General features: G+C 63.0%; 1 protein-coding gene across 1 annotated transcript; it reads left to right on the plus strand.

The window, feature by feature from the left end:
* Positions 1 to 861: 861 nt before the first annotated feature.
* On the plus strand, positions 862 to 15,221 carry CDX1 (caudal type homeobox 1). The gene is made up of 3 exons (XM_003354358.4): positions 862 to 1,425; positions 14,204 to 14,349; positions 14,864 to 15,221. The coding sequence occupies exons 1-3, from the start codon at positions 987 to 989 to the stop codon at positions 15,068 to 15,070; spliced, it is 792 nt and encodes a 263-aa protein (XP_003354406.3). The 5' UTR covers positions 862 to 986; the 3' UTR covers positions 15,071 to 15,221.
* The last annotated feature ends 1,224 nt before the right edge of the window (positions 15,222 to 16,445 follow it).

Below are 16,445 nucleotides of genomic sequence, written 5' to 3' on the forward strand. Positions count from 1 at the left end.
TTGCTTTAAAACGTTTTCGCAAGAGAAGGGAGGGAGGCAGTTATAGGAGCATGGCCAAACCGCACAGGGATGGATGCGGCTGAGCATGCAGTGGTGAACACGGCAGTTCTGCTTTTGCGTCTCTTGGAAACTTCTCATTTAAAACAAAAAAAGGCTAATAATGGAAAAAATTAAAATCATTAAAAAAAAATAAAAAGGTGAGGGTTGAGGGGTGGGGGTGGGGGTTGGGGTTGGGGGGGGCGGTGTCAGGAAAACCGAGCAAAGTTCCCAGACGTTCGTTCTCTGAAAGAATGACCCTAGCCCTCCGCTGGAAGGACTCTCCCCAGAGGCTTGGCTCAGGTGGACTCCCCAACTGTTTGCAGACGCCTGTATGTGCATATGTGCATTTCCCGGGGGGGGGGGGAACACCCACAGCTTTCCTGGGAGACCCCGAGGGGTCGTGACCCCTCCTCCCCCCAAAGATTAAGGACCCGCCACCTAGAGATGGAACCCTGTTTGAAGCAGCCTTTCCTCCCCTTCACCTCCAGCTGGCCCCTGGTCCCTGCGGCTGTGTGACACCTTTTCTTACCTGTAAAGGGGGTTGCGGGGCCGGCCGAGCGGCCGCAGGGAAGGCCGAGGGCTTTGGGTCCCTGGGCCGGGCCTCGCACCAGGCTCCCCCAGCCAGCGAGGCCTGATGCTGGCCCGAGAGGCACCCTCTGCGCCCCCGCCGCTTCCCGCCCGCCGGTCCACCTCCCGCTTGGGGCGGCAATTTGTCTCCTTTTGAACCCCCCGCCCCTGACGGGCTTCCCCCTTTGATTCGCGGCCTAGAGGCTCCCCCCGCTTTGAAATGCAAACCCGCCTCGGCCGGGGCCCTGGGCAGCCCGGAGCTATAAAAGGCCTGGGTGGGGCGGGCGGCGGCAGGGCCGGGACTTCAGGTGAGCAGCTGCTCATCGGGGCGGCCGGGCGGCCCCAGGGCCCAGCATGCGCGGGGGGCCCCCGCGGCCACCATGTACATGGGCTATGTGCTGGACAAGGATGCCCCCGGGTATCCCGGCCCCACCAGGCCCGCCGGTCTCGGCCTGGGCCCGCCAGCCTACGGCCCCCCGCCCCCGGGGCCCCCGCAGTACCCCGACTTCACCGGCTACTCGCACGTGGACCCGGGCCCCGGGCCCCCTGCGGCCTGGAGCGCGCCCTTCTCCGCGCCCAAGGACGACTGGGCCGCCGCCTACGGCCCGGGCCCCGCAGCCCCCACCGCCAGCCCGGCCCCGCTGGCATTCGGGCCCCCTCCGGACTTGAGCGCAGTGCCCGCGCCCCCGGGGCCCGGCCCAGGCCTCCTGGCGCAGCCCCTGGGCGGCCCCGGCGCACCGCCGTCGCCCGGAGCGCAGAGGCGGACGCCCTACGAGTGGATGCGACGCAGTGTGGCGGCTGGAAGCGGCGGTGGCAGCGGTAAGGACCCTTCTCTCGCCCCGCGCCTCCCTCTGGGAGCCGGCAGGTGCTAGGGCGAGGCCTCGGCCACCCCATCTGACCTCTGCCCAGGCCCTGCTGGGCTTCCAGGGTGTGCCCCCTGCCCCCACTGTCTCCCTGGGAGCTGTTCCTTCAGCTTCCCCCTCCTGAAGCCGACCCGCTTTGGCGAGCACAACTGGCCTTCTGTGTAGACAGGGAAACCGAGGCCCCGGAAGTGAGGGAAGACATGCTGGGATGGCCGGGCCAGGCCGGGACCTGCGTGCAGGTTCCCAGCCCAACTTTTAGCAACACTGGCCCTGGGGGCCGTCTGTTTGGTGCACCCAGTCCCGGCTCCGAGCAGACCTGCCGCCCCCACCCCGGAAGGGTCACGCATTGATGGGTGTGGACGCCCCGGGCCACCGGCCTTCCCGGTCTCAGTCCCATCCGTGTGGGAAGAGGTTGGTGGGTCACATCCTCGGGGTGGAAGAGCCCTCTGGTCAGACGGGCGATGGTGGCCGGTTCCTACCTCACCCGGGACCCGCCCTGAACTCTTGACCCTGGGGGAGGGGAGGGGAGCTGCGGTGGGAAGGTGGCTACTGTTTGGCTCCTGAGCCTGTGAACCTCCGGCCCCCAGGCAGGCCCCTCTGCATCCACCGCCTTCAAAGGCAGCAGAGGGGGCAGGACAAAGGCTCAGCTTTGATGAGGGGCGGCCGGACCGCCTTTGTCATGTAACAGGCCGGGCCTTGGCTCGCTAGTGACTCCTGTCGGCCGGAAAGGGAGCAGGATACCCCACTGTCCTGACTGCGTCTGCCTGTCCTGACAAAGGCCACCTGGCCTTCGGGGCGGGACACTGGCCTGCCCACCTTTTGATGTCCAGCCCTCCCCCTCCCCCGGCTGGGATCAAGCCTGGGACTGCCCCCACCTCCGCCCTCTCTTCACCCCGTGTCCCCACACACGCCCAGCTGGTCGGGGGGGGCAGTGAGGCGGGGGATATGCTGGGGGCACGGCGATCGATCGGCAGCTACAGGTCTGTCTGTAACGGTACCACCTTCTTGGGGGCCCAGGAAGCAGAGCCCCCTCTGTGCTTCCAGAGGCCTCAGAGCCCTGGGGTTTAGGCGCCAGCTGTGCCGCTAGGCTCTGCCACGCTGGCTCAACACCAGCTCATGCTAATGCACGCTTACTGTCGGAGCAGGCCCTGACCTAAGCTCTTTTCGTTCTTACGACTTTATCACAGAACTAGCAGCACCCTATTTGCAGGACGAAGAAACTCAGCCAGGGAGAGGTTAAACACTTGCGTCGCCACGAAATGGAGGTGCTGAGATCCGAACCCAGGCTTACTGGCCACCAAGCCTGATCCCTGGACAGCGTCCCTTACCTCAGCCACCTTCCTGGGGCTCAGTTTCACCACCCGCCACCTGAGAGGGAGGGCCTTGTACCTTCGTTCGAGTTACGAAAGGACCCCTTCGCAAAATCTGGGGGAAAGTGCCCATCTCCACCCTCGAAAAAGGTGTCGCCTAATTGGGCAGACAGTTTCGGAGGTTCTAGAGGCCCCAGCAGCTTTATCCACAAACCTCGGCTGAGAACTTGAATGAGATTAGCCGGGCCCCCAGGGTCCTGCCGGGCTGTGTCTGTCGCCCAGAGACAGAAGCCACCTGCCCTGCTCCCTTCTCCCAAGTGCCACTTCCTGCGGCTCAGGTGGCTTGGAGACGCATGGGGAGGTTCCCCTGGGGCCTTGGAGAGAGGCCGTCCCTGCGTGAGGGGCGCGTGGCCAGCGAGGGTCGGAGGACTGGCACTGGGGAGCCTCCGGGCTGTGCGGTGTCGGGCAATCCCGTCCTCTCTCTGGGCTCTGGAGCCCCGCTCCAGTCTCGAAGGTCACCTGGAACCTCTTGGCCCTTGGCCTCCTGGGCACCCCGGAGTAACTCTGCCCAGAGGCTGCAGTCCTTTCCACCCTCCCTCCCAGCAAATGAAAGGAAGGGCCAACAGAGGCTTGGGGGCTCCAGAGCAAAGGGGCCCCCGGGAGCCCCATGAGAGCCGTTCTGCCCGAGGGTGTAGGAGCCCAGGCCTCCCTGAAGCTAGAAGCCGCTGCCTGTGTGCTCAGGGGGCACCTGACTCTGACCAGTGCCCTTGGAGTGGGGACAGAATTGGGGTGAGCTCACAGACCCGCCCTGAGAGAGGCCAAGAGCCCCCCTTTTTGGCCCCAGTTTCTCCCTGTGGGCAGTGACCACGGGGCCTCTGCAGGCGTCTCCTGGATAAGGCTGCGCCCCAAACCCCCAACCCCTTACGATACCATTCTTGGCCAGGCCCCTGCTTCCCCTTCTGTGCCTCTCACATTCTAGAATATCTGAGCTGGACAGTTAGAGACCAGACATGCAGGTGGGACACTGAAGCCTAGAGACTGTCAGGAATGATCTGGTTGTCCCCAGGAGGAGCCTGGGCTGGGGTGTATGTTGGATGAGTCAGGTTCAAATTTTCCAGTGGTTTCCTGTTGCGTTAAGGACAAAATCTGTACTTCCTGAGGTCTGCAAAGCTGTAGATGGCCCTGCAGGTCTCCTGCATATGCTATTCCTTTCTCCTGGAAACTCTTGCCCCAGACTTCTCGCAGGCGCCTTCTCATCCTTCCGGCCTTAGCTTAATGGCCGCCTCCTCAGAGAGGCCCTCCGTGATTTTCCAAAGGCGACTCCCTCTAGCTCCACTGGCAAAGGGAGTTTATCAGTGTTTTCCCCAGCGCACTTCCCCCAGTTTCCACTTACTCACTGATCTGTGTGCTGGTGTGTTGTCTCCACCCGTGCCTGCCCGCCAGGGTAAGACCCCATGATGTCCAGAACCACATCTATTTGAGCCACGACTGTACCTCCCAGGCACCCAGCTCCGTGTGGGGCATTGGTAGGTGCTCGATACATTGTATGGCAGGAATGAGCAGGACAGGCGTGCAGGGCCGTAAGACCCCGGGAGAAGAGGGCAGAGACGCGGGCCTGCCCGGAGACGGGGCCCACGACGGCCTAGCGAGCAGCTCGCGCCGCGGGTGGGGTCTGGTTGTCTCCCTTCTCCCTCGGGGACAGGGCTCCGTCCTCACCCGTGGCCTGGCGTGGTGGAGCTGGGCCGGAGACGCCAGCCCCAGCTGAGGAGGGGCCGTGAGGGTGGGGGTGCCGCAGGAGAGGCCGTTCTGCTGTCCGGACACAGAGCAGTAGCCCCTTCCGAGGAAGGACTGTCACTTGACCGAGGCCAGAACAGGACATACTGAAAGGGGCTCTATTTTTCTCTTGGTCTGCCCTGTTTCCGTCTGCAAATACCCGCGTCTTGCAAGCACACGAATCATCCTTGGGGTGAAGGTTCAGCTGGCGTTGCCTTGCGAGGAAATTGCTCCTCGCAGGTGAATGGCCCACTGAGGCGGCCGAGGTCCCACCCGCGTGAAGAAATGCTCCCGGGGCCGGGCGACGGCTGAGCGGCAGGTTTAGACCCCGGTCCGACCCCTTCCGCCTTGAGATGGAGAAACGAGGCCCCCGAGGGGTGAGGCCTCCCGTTGGCACCATGTGCCACTGCGGCTGCCTCAGCCTATCGCCACAGCCCCCAGCCTGGCCTCTCACCTGCAGCCTCTCTCTGAGGCCCTGGTCGTCGTCTAAACTGCGACCGGTTCTCTCCACACACATCACCTGCTCGAGCGCAGGCAGGGCCCCCGCCACCGTGGAGCTGTCCTTTCATTTCAGGCCAGGTGGGGGCTGTCGATCCAGCCCCATTGCACCGCCCTCCGGAGAACTGGCCCCGACCCCCTCTGGAAGCCAGTCTCCCATTAGTTCGCCTGATACGGAGATGCTTACCTGGGACAGGTAAGAGTCCGGCTCGGGAACCTCAGACCTGGGACGGCACTTCTGTTAGACGCTGCGTCAGCCTCGGGCAAGTGACTCCGGATCATGTCTCTGAGCTCCAGCTTCTTCCGCTGTAACATTATGACAGGAGCAGGTTTAAACCGCGAAGCAATGACGCCTGTGAAGTGCAGCCCTGAGCCTGGCACGCCGGAGGCGCTCGTGCCCTGGTGCCGTGACCCTCCCGGCCAGTCCTTAGCAGGTGATGCGAGCACACACCTCCCCGTCCCTGCCTCTCTAAGGTGGGCCCTTAACCTGAACTTCCCTCTCCTGCGTCTTCCCCAGGTCCAGGGCTGCCTCTCTTCCGAGGCCACCTCCTTTGGGAAGCCCTCCCTGATTCCCCCCGTCCAAGCGCTGTGTCAGGACATTGCTCGCTGTCTTGGTGTCCCTGCCATCTACCATCCCTTAGCCCCTCAGGGACCAGAACGAACAGTCCTGGCCTTGTCGCCGTGCCTTGCACGCAGCAGGAGCTCACGATACAGCTATCAACTGCGGCATCGGCTGGGCTGACCACGTGCCAGGCACTGTGCCAATAACTTCACGTGGGCGAGCTCACGGACGGCTCGTCATCGTCCCAAGAGGCGTGAAGATCTATCATTAGCTTTGGTTTCGCAGACAGTGTTGATAAGGAGGCTCAGAGCCGGTGAGGTGGCTTGTCCCCTCGCACACCCGGGACAGGGCCGCACAGGGTGCAAACCTAGACTCTCCAGCCCAAGGAGCGTCTTTTGATTGGAGCAACCCCCCCAGAATGGGGGCCCGAGCCCCCGTCTCGTGTGCCTGGCACCCCGGGTGGGGAACAGGAGGCCGGAGCTGAGCTCTAAGCAGCCGCAGGGGGAGGGTGGCCCAGCTGCTTCACACCGGCTCTCAAGCAGAAGCTCCGTGTGACACCTCGTCTCTCGGATGCAGCTGGGAAGGGGGGACTGACCCAGTTCGAAGGTGGCAGAGGCTTTTTTTGGTTAAGTGTGTCCCCACCCCTGTGTGGCAGTTATTGCTGCTGAGAGCGTGGGGACTTGCTCTGAAGAGACCCCCACGGCGACGTGAGCAGCAGGGCAGGTGGGCCGGAGGGGTTCTCTCCGTGGGCCGACCCCTCGGGCTTCTGGCCCGGAGCTCCTGGGCTTTAGCAGCGACGTTCCCATCTGGGGTCAGGTCCACCCCCGTGTGGAGATGCTGCGCCTTCTCCACGGGGTCCTCGCCCATCAAGCTTACAGGGGTGCCCACAGAGATCCCTTGGCATCCACAGAGAGAGGGAGCAGGTGTCAGAGAAAAGCCAAGGCGCACTCTCTGGGCTCCACACCCTGGACGATGCCCCATCGCCCTGAAAGTCAAATCTAAAGCCCGCCTCCCAGGGCTCACAGCTCTGCCGGCGGCTCCCGCCGCATCGCCAGCCTCCCCCATCCATTCATGCAGGCGGGCAGGCGGCAGAGCTTCAGAATCTCTCTTCGGCACCAAACATTGCACTGGGTGCTGGGGATTCCGGCCAGATGAGACAGACGGGGTCCTTGGGGCAGCTACTCTGCTGCTCCTCTCAGCCCTGGGGCTGGTGCACGTGCTGTTCTGGCTTTCTAGAACGTTCTTCCTCCTTGGTGACACGGAAACCTCCCCAACCCTCCTAGCTTGGCTTAAAGGTTGTCTCTTCCAGGAGGCCTCCCCCAAGCTGGAGAAAGTAGATCCATTCCCTGTCCCCCGCCACCTCATCTAGCTCTCAGCTCCGTGACTGCTTCCCGTCACGCTGATCCGTTGGTAATTATTTCATTTGTTTGTTTGTTTTTCATCTCTGGCCTCATGAAAGCAGGAGTGAACCATTTAGCCAATAATCAATAGCAATATTAGTAATAACGAGACGAAGGAGCAGCCGTCGAGGGCTCAGGATTTTTTCAGATGCAGGTACTTTTGACCCCAGAACAGGGTGTTTCTCTAGGTGGGTGGCTTTGCCTAAGTGTGTGGGAGCAGTGGGTCTGGACAGAGGCTGCCCCTTGGAGGCTGAGCTGGCGGACGAGACGTGGGCAGCTTTGGCCTGATCGGCTGGCGGATGCGAGGGAAGCAGCAGGTCTGTGTTCTCGTCAGTGAGGCTTCGTCCCGTGCTCGCTGCAGGTGTGGGCACTGTCCCCCTGCCCTGCAGCGCACACAGGGAGGGCAGGGAGCGAAGGGCAGGTGCCAAGGTCCCACAAGGAGCTTGAACAGGGCGGGGGTCCAGAGCCCCTCCCTGCATCTCCGCCCCAAGTGTGGCTCTTCAGGACCCACCCCTGCAGGTGCCTATGCGGGGCCTTCGCCTCCAGGCCAGAGGAGGGTGGCCAGAGGCCTAGAAAGCCCGCCCGCAACAGCTGAGAGGCCCCAAGTGTCCAGCGCAGAAGATTTGAAGGTTGCGGTTGCTGCTTGCAGCTCTGAGGGCTGTTTTAGGGCAAGGCAGCCCTTACTTCTGGGGCCCCCTGTGGGAAATGCGAGGAAGAGTATAAATAGGTGGTGGAGACAAGAGGCTGCTCTGCAGGAGGCTCAGGTGTGCTGGGCAGGAGTGGGCATGGCCCTGGCATGGTCTGGCCGTGTTGTCCAGGAGAAGGTTCTGTGACGATGGGCAGGCGCCACGTCCGGGCTTCCCCGGGGCACCAGCCACCCGCCACCTGCGTCTGCGGAGCGCTTGCTGTGTGGCCCGTGTGACTCAAGAACTGAATTTTTAATTCTATTTAACTTTAGCTTAAAGAGCCACATGCGGCTGGAAGTCGTAGGAAAACCCTCTCGAGAGTTCCGGGATTGTAATCCTCTCCAGGCGGACCGCTTTTTCTCCGGGAGGAGTCTCTTCTGCCTCTGTTTTCTTTTTCTTCTTGGACCGTACCTTTGGCATGCGCAGTTCGTGGGCCAGGGATCAAACCCACCCCACAGCAGCAGCACCACCAGCTCCTTAGCCCGCGAGGCCAGCAGGGAACTCCTCTCCCGCCTCTTCGGTCTCTGCATGCCTGCCGTTACCACCTTCCGTGCTCCTCCTCACGGCAGCCCCGATTCATTACGACCGTGTGGAACAAATGACCACATGGAATCTCCAGAGGCACCAGATCTGAAGGAGAGCTGCTAGTTCATGGATGATACACTGGGGTTCAGAGAGGTTCGGTGACTTCCTTGGGTTCACAGCCTGGGTCTGCCTGACCCTGGAGTCTCTGTCCCCCGGGCCACCTCCCTTAGTCAAGTCAGCTTGTGGGCCTCCATGAAGATGGGGGGGGGAGCGGCCCAGGAGGAGGGGACAGAGGAGTGCAGACGTGGGCTCCGGGGGGGGGCTGGCCGGGCCGCCCCCCTCCATGCCAGCCTCACCCCTGCTCCAGGAATGCACAGGGGTGAACGAGGGCTGCTAGAACAGCCCGGGGCTGCCAAACCAAAGGGAACAAGGACCCATCCAGAGCCCAGGGAGGCCAGACAGCCAGCACCGAACTGGGCGGGTCAGGCCCGAGGCAGCAGAAGTCACACCCACGGGTGGTGCGGATGGGGAATCAGGTCCAAGCCGAATGTCACACATCCAGCTGGTGGCCCGGCCAGACGTCCCCGCCCCCAGGCCAGGGGGTTCTTCGCCCTCAGCTCCCATCAGGCAGCCTCCCTCCTCTCCCAAGGGACCCTCCGCTTCCGCGTCTGCAAATAGCTCCGTCCTCGCCATCCCCGGGCTCTGGCCTCTGCAGACCGCCTTCCGGCCGTGCTGGCCCCAGGGGGACGAGAGCCGAAGCAAGTCCCTCGTCAAGGGCTTCAGCTAGGATGCAGACCTGGGCCCGGGGCCGTAAGCTTGGGCTCAGAGCTGCACAGAACTTCAGGCTCAATGGGGTCCTTGGAGCCGACCCCCAACCCTCTTCCGAGGCTCAGGAGAAACAGGCCCAGAGGAGGAGGGACATACTGGGCCGCACAAACGGCACAGAACTGGGACCAGGACCCGAGACTCCCGCTGATGGTTCCCGGCGGTGGGCTGGTTGATGACGGCCAGGAGGCCAGGGTGTTGCCGATCGGGGGGCTTGGGGATATGGCTTCGCACGCATCCGTGTGTGTGTGTGTGTGTGTGTGTGAGCGCGCGCGCGCATGCACGCACGTTGGTCTGGGTGGGAGGGATTTTGAGGTTCAGCCAGTGGGGCTGGACCACACAGAGAGGGGTCACAGGTTTGTGTTCCAAGCCCCAAGGGCCAGAGCTGGCATTGTCGCCCCTCAGGGCCACAAGCCCAGCGGGAAGAGGTCAAAGGAAGTGCTGACCCAGAGCCGCTTGATTTTCCTGGAGCCGCCTACCCTCCCTGGGAGCAGAGGCCGAACCCTGCCCCAGCCAGGCCCTGCTGCAGACGGCCAGTCCCTTGCCCCCTCTCCCCAGCTGGGCGGCCCCGTTTGCGACTCAGACAGGGAGAGCAGCCTTAGGATTCTTTCAGCAATAATAACAAACAGAATCAGAGAATCAACAAACACTGGGAGCTTCACGTTTCCAAGTTGGACGGGACCTTATAAATAAACCGTCTCATCCAACACACAACCCATTGCTCAGATCCATTTCCCAGCATCCCTGCCAGACGCTTATTTACTGCTCTTGGAGGCGAGGAAGCGCTGCCCTGCCCTGAGCACCTACTGTGTGCGAGGCACCGTTCAGCCGCCCGTCTCAAGGGATCCCCTGGCCTCCGAGGGCCGGAGCTGACCATAGGAGACCTCACCTTCTTTCTCAGGCTCAAAAGGCCTGGACCTTGCTGAACCTCAGTTTTCTCATCTGTAAAATCGGGGCAGTGTTTGCCCGGCTTCATGGGTTGTTGGGAGACGCAAGCGAAGCGCCTGCAGCGGGGACGCGCCGGCCAGTGTTAGAAGGATAAGTACCCCGTTTTATAAATACAGACACGAGGCTCTGAGAGGTGCGGTCTCCCCTAGAGCCCCTGGCCCGGGAGAAGCCACACAGCCCGGCCCTGGAGGTCCGCTTGCCCCAGCAGCCGCCGCACACTCCAGGGTCACCTGGGGAGCTGGTCCAGAGTCAAATCCCAGAGCCCCATTTCAGCCCCACTGAATCTGAATTTCTGGGCCAGAATCTGTGCTTTTGAAAAGCTCCCCAGGCAGTTCTGAGGCTGCTGGTGGGGTGTTTGGGACCCTTAGCCCTTCCCACGTCCTCACGTGCTTTGGGGATGGGGAGTTAGCGCCCACCCCCCCTGCCCCCGGCAGCCTGAGGCACATGGGGGGGCCACTCTGTCCCAAAGCCAGAGCGGGGCGGCCTCCCGTGTTATATTCATATCCAGGAGCTCAGCCGGCCAGAGCTGGGGGCGCTCCCGCCCTGCCCTTGCCCACCTGCCCTGGCTTCCAGCCCAGAGGCTTAGTCACTAGGTGGCTGGGAGCGGCCAGGCCCCCATCAGACACCTGTTACGGGAGCCCGGACTTCCCCGAGTCCCAGCGTCCCCGGGGCCTGTAAATCATTCATCTCAGGCCTTCCCCCCACCTCACTGCTGTCACGCACCTCTCTGTCCCCTCCCTCCTGGGCTCCCCGGTGGCACAGGCCTTCACAGGAGGGAAGGAGGGCTGCTCAGGAGGCGGGGCGTTGGTCCAGAGGCGGGGCTGGAGCAGGGCTCCCAGCTGTCATTAAAAAGACAGGTCGCATCTGCACGTGGCTGACGTCTAAACATCCCAGAGACGCCGTCCTCCTCGTGGTCCCCAGCCTCCCGTCCCCTCTCCAAGGCAGCCTTCACGGTCCACCGAGAGAACCCCCCAGGCACACACGTGCTTGGTGGGGGTGTGTTCCATTTTTATACAAAAATAGTAACACCATGTTCAGAACACTCTGTCTTGCTTTTTTTTAACTTAATAATATATTTTTAGAAATTGTTCCATATTGGCACCTACGGAGCTTTGTGATTCCTTTTTACTGACTGCGTAATGCTTCTCTCCATGGATGTGCTGTCTTATTAATAACCAGGCCGGCTCACAAATGTCAGTGCTGCTATTTGAAAGAGCTACCACTTGGGGCATTTGTCGGTGGGACAGCTCTCAGGAAGGGGGATTAATAGGTCAAAGGGCATGTGCACATTAACTGAGTGTGAAATCACCAAGCTGGGCTCCAGGGAGAGGGGTAGGTGTCACTCCCAGGACAGCAGAGGGCACGCCCCGTCCCGGGACTGCACAGTGCCTTAGAAAACATTTTGTTTTCTGGCAGAGCCGTTTCTTAGCAGTAATGCTGTGTGCTGCGAGCAGCTCCACCAGCTGGAAGCTGGCTTTTTGGTTCCTGATCCCAGAGAGGGGTGACAGGACCTGTGGGCTGGGTCTTCTCTGGCGGCCTCGCTCAACCAGGGAGGACGCATCGTGGAGCTGGAGCCCCATCTGCCACATACTCCAGCCCCCGCCGGGGCTGCCCCCGGAGGCAGGGTCACCTCAGCAGTCCCCCTTCCTGAGCCTCAGTTTCCCCCTCTGTGAAATGGGTGCAAAGACCCCCACCTGCTCATCAGAAAGGATGGGGACGAGGGCCAGGCACCCACTGGGAAGGCTCTCTCCATGATCTGTTTAAAGTCTCAGGACGAGGTTTAAGGGGGCAGGGAGCCGCCCCCCCCACCTCAGACTGCACGTCTTCTGGGCATTTGCAACCTGTGGGCCCCTCGGCCGCAGCCCGTGTTCTGCCCCTCCCTTCCCAGAAGTAAAAGCAGGTGTGTGGTCTGCTGCTCGAGCTTTGGCCGCCTGTGCTTGGGGGGCCCAGGACAGGTTCCGTGGGCCCTCAGAGTGGCGGCATGAGGCGCTGTGCACTGGAGTGGGAGTGAGAGCTCCAGGCCTGGTGACACGGCCTCGGGAGAGTCCACGCCTGCCTGCGGCTTCGGTGACCCTGAGTGCACAGCGAGCTCGGACCAGAGAGACTCACAGAGCCTCCCTTACTCGGGCCTCTGGCTGCTGCAGAACCATCCCGAACCTCGGCCTCTCCATCTGTCCAGTGGGAGGAGACCAAACCCCCGTGACCCCTCTGGCGTGGGCCCAGGGAACCCCGGGACTGTGGGTTTAGGGCTCTGCCAGGTTCCTGTGGTGGTGGCATTAGGCGGAATTGTTTTTGAGCCGGTGCTGAACTTTCTGGGACAGGGAGGAGCCCCATCTGGAGCCCAGGCCTCGGCAGCCACTCCCTGGCTTCTTTCCTGGGCTCGGCCTGGCCGGGGGCCGAGTCTGTCCTGTGCGTGTCGGGCAGCGGCTGAGGTCAGCGCCTGTGGAGGAGGCCGGCGTGGTTCTGCTACTCCGGCAGGAAACCCAGCGAAGGAGCCCAGGGATGCCTCTCATTCTCCACAAACCAATGGGCTCCCGGGCGCCCAGAGCTGTCCTGCCAAGTGCGCGGCGGACCGGCGGTGGGTGCTTAGCGCAGGGCCAGGGGCGGGCCCGGGGTGGTGGAGACCTGGGGGCACTTGGGTGAAGAATGACCTGCTGTGACCCAGTGGGACGCCGGGTGCATCTAGACACCTCTGCGAGCGCCTCTGGTTCGCAGCCGTGGGCTCGGCCTCTTACAGGAGGAGAGGGGTGCTGAGTGGCCGCCGCGCCCACCCAGGCCCAGCTTGGCTCAGTACTCTCTGCAGACAGACCTCTGATCCCAGCCCAAAGTGGTCCCGACAGGAACCCGGCCGGTCCTCAAATCCAGTCCGTGGCCCAGGCGAGCCTCGCGCGGAAGCCCGCCTGTCGCCTTCTCTCCCGGGTGGTGGCGCTGTCCCTGCGCGCCCCTCTCGCCAGTCTGTACTCCGCGCAGCCGCCAGAACAGCCTCAAAAGCCGACCTCAGACCTCGCCTCTCCTCTGCTCAGAACCAGCCACAGCTCCTGTCCATTTAGGCCGGAGGCGCCACTCACTGCCCCGTGGGGCACCAGCCTCCACCCTGATCCTCACAGCGCACGCGGCAGATCCACTCCTACCGCAGGGCCTTTGCACCTGCCGCCCCTCCCCAGAGAGCTGCCTTGCTCTTCCCTCGCCTTCTTTGATCTCTGCTCAGACTCCCCTCTGCGGCGGGGCCTTCACGGACATTCTGTTTCCAATCACGAGCACGCTCCTCCCGAAATTCCCAGGCCTCCTTCCTGACCTTTTTCTCTGAAATACGTCTCATCACTGAACGTATCAGATAATTTCCATATTTCTTTTACTTCTGCCCATCTCCCTCCACTAGAAGCTAAGCTTCATGAGGGCAGAGGCTGTGGGTCGCTCACGGCTGTTCGGCAGCGCTCGGCAGCAAGAGCTCAGCAAATACTGGTGGGCTCTGCTCTGAGGACCCCCCCGGTGCCTGGGATGGGGCGGCTCCCGGCAAAGCAGCCCCCGCTGCAGCTCCGGCTCAGGGCTTGGTGTCTGGCACCAGGGCTGGTGGAGGAACTGACTGGGCCTGGGGAAGCCCCCATCCTTTCTGTTTGATTTTGGGGTCCGCAACCACCAGGCATTTGACTGCAGCTGAGGATCAGGCACCCCAGGACAGGTCCCCAAGCGTCCCTCGGCGGCGGCCCTCCCTTCTCCCTCTCGCGCGGAGAAAAGCAGCTGAGGCCTCGTTAGGCTCTGGCTGCCCTCTCTCCCCAGGTGCCCCTCCAGGCCTCCGGTGCCCGTGGTCTGAGGGCCCTGGATCAGAACCACCTGGAAGCGGGTGGCTCACGCCGATTCCGCCCCCCACCCGGCGTCCTGATTCACATGCTCAGTAACGCCCTGGGAGCTGTGGTTTCACAGGCTCCCCCGAGGGTCTCAGGTGCGGCTACACCTGGGGATTGTCACCTCTGAGCAGGTGGGGCTGGGGCCCTGGGTCAGGAGACCCGGGCTGAAACCCCCGCTTTGCCAGCAGCTTGCTGGGTAACACTGGGCTTGCCCGCTGAGCCGCAGCGTCCTCCCCCGCCCCAGCAGGCATCAGAGCGATGCTCGCCCCGAGGCTGGGTGTCTCCAAGCCTGTCCCCCTCCCCCACGGCCCTTCCTCCCGGGCGCCCTGCTCACCTCTTCTCCCGGCCCCTCTGCTTCTCAGGTAAGACCCGGACCAAGGACAAGTACCGCGTGGTCTACACCGACCACCAGCGCCTGGAGCTGGAGAAGGAATTCCACTACAGCCGCTATATCACCATCCGGCGGAAGTCGGAGCTGGCCGCCAATCTGGGGCTCACCGAACGTCAGGTGTGCAGGGCCCCCGCCTCAGGCCCAGGAGCAGCGCCGGGAGGCGGGCCCGGGCTGCCAGGCCCACTGCGGAGCCCAGGGGAGCGGGGCGAAGACGGAGCTTGCGTCTCCCGGCCACGGCACCCAACACGAGAGCCCCTGAGCTGCTGCCAAATCCCCCGACCAAGAAACCCAGGATCCCTGACGCCAGCAGGGGCCTGGGGCTGATTAGCTTTAATCAGCGCCTTTCCGCCCAGAGGAGGGAGCGGAGTCCCGGGGGAAGGGGGAAGGCTTCCTGGAGGAGGAGGGACATGGCTTTGGGAGATGAGGAGGAAGAGGGTTGCAGAGAAAGTTGTCTTAGGAGTCGGGGAGCAAGTTCTGGGGGGGTCGTGCTCGGGTCCCTGGCCGGTTGGGGCAGCGGAGTGGGAGGGGGCCCAGGAGCCCCATCGAGAAACAAGAGCCCCACTGCCGGCCCGGCCTTCCGCTGGCTGTCGTCGGGTCGCCCCCACCCCATCTCTGTCCTCTGACCCCACAGGTGAAGATCTGGTTCCAAAACCGGCGGGCAAAGGAGCGCAAAGTGAACAAGAAGCAGCAGCCGCCGCCGCCTCCACAGCCACCCCCAGCAGCCCACGATGTCACCCCCTCTCCAGCTGGGCCACCCCTGGGGGGCCTGTGCCCCAACTCCGCCAGCCTCCTGGGCGCCTCCTCCCCAGTGCCTGTCAAAGAGGAGTATCGGGCCTAGTCCCCACCAGCTGCGTGGGCTGGAAGCTGGTGCCCCTGGGGCCCAGGAGGCGCGCGTCTCGGCCCTGCCACCTTCTAGGTCACCATGGACAACCCCCCACCGAGCCCCTCGTCCCCCGCCCGTCTGTGCACGAGCTGCTGCCTGAGGACCTCTTCCAGCTCCCGTGTTCCAGGCCTCAGAGCCCGGGGCCGGGAGGCGCCCCCCCCCCCCGGCTCCCCCCCACCACAGGCTGTCGACTCCCGACCAGAGACAGACCTACGGAGGATGGAGGGCTTGTAGCCGGTGACCTGAGGCGGGGGGACCCCCCTGAGGGCAGGCGTTAGCTCACACCTGCCTTCCCCCCTGCCTTCCCCCCCCCACAGCCTCACCTCCACCTGCCCCATCACAACGGGCCCCACCCTGCTCCAGGCCACAGAACTGGGCCGGAGCCAGAGGCTCTGATGACCGGCCCTGCTGGGCCGCAGCGTCCTACCCCCGACTCCCATTCTCAGTGGGGGCTCCAGATTAGGGGGACGCCCCTGAAGGGGGCCAGGGGGGCAGAGTCCATCCTGCCACGATTCCAACCCCCCCACCCAGCTGGCTGTCCCTCAGGGCCCAGGCCCCAGGGCGTCCCCAGAGGACTTGCCCGACCAGCAGACCTCACGGTTGCCCAAGGGTTGCAGCAGGAGTGGCGTCTCTTAGCTGCAGCTCCAAGAATAAACATTGTTTTCTTTTTAAAAATGTATTTAAACATCATTAGACACGCACGAAAAGTGTTCCAGAAGTGTAAGGAGTCGCCCCTCTCGGCCCCTGGAGGCCTGGCACAGGGTCACCTTTAAAATGTCAGCCTGGGACGAGGGGCAAAGTTTTAGGTCCGTTTTGTAAACAGAGTCATCAGCTTCCGCCTGTCCGTCTTTGGAAGTTTTCAGACACTCTCACCTCGGGGTTTGCTTCCAAAAGGCGACATGGGTTAGGTCCCCACGTGCCAGGCCTGGCTGGGCCCTGGGATACACAGTCCTTGCCCCCAGCAGTTGCCAGTCCGAGCTACGTTCTAGCTGTCAGGGGAGCGGAGCACCCAGGGAGACCAGAGCAAGCTCCCAGCTCATCCTTGAGGTCTGGAAGGCTTCCTGGAGGAGGTGATGCTTGAACGGAGGCTTAAAGGCCTTGTGGGTGCTGTGGGGCCAAGAAAGAGGAATGATAGAAAAGCTTACGAGGGACTCAGGGGTAAGAACCTGACCAGCATCCATGAGGACGCGGGTTTGATCCCCGGCCTCGCTCAGTGGGTTGAGGATCCGGCATTGCCGCAAGCTGCGGCGTAGGTCACAGACGCGGCTCGGATCCTGCGTTGCTCTGGCTGTGGTGCAAGCCGGCAGCTGAAGCTCTAAGTCAACCCCTG

This window comes from Sus scrofa, chromosome 2, assembly GCF_054392235.1.
Source record: "Sus scrofa isolate SSC_HxYL_T2T_F1_AM1 chromosome 2, Sscrofa_HxYL_maternal_Yorkshire_Landrace_v2.0, whole genome shotgun sequence".
NCBI classification, from domain to species: Eukaryota; Metazoa; Chordata; class Mammalia; order Artiodactyla; family Suidae; genus Sus; species Sus scrofa.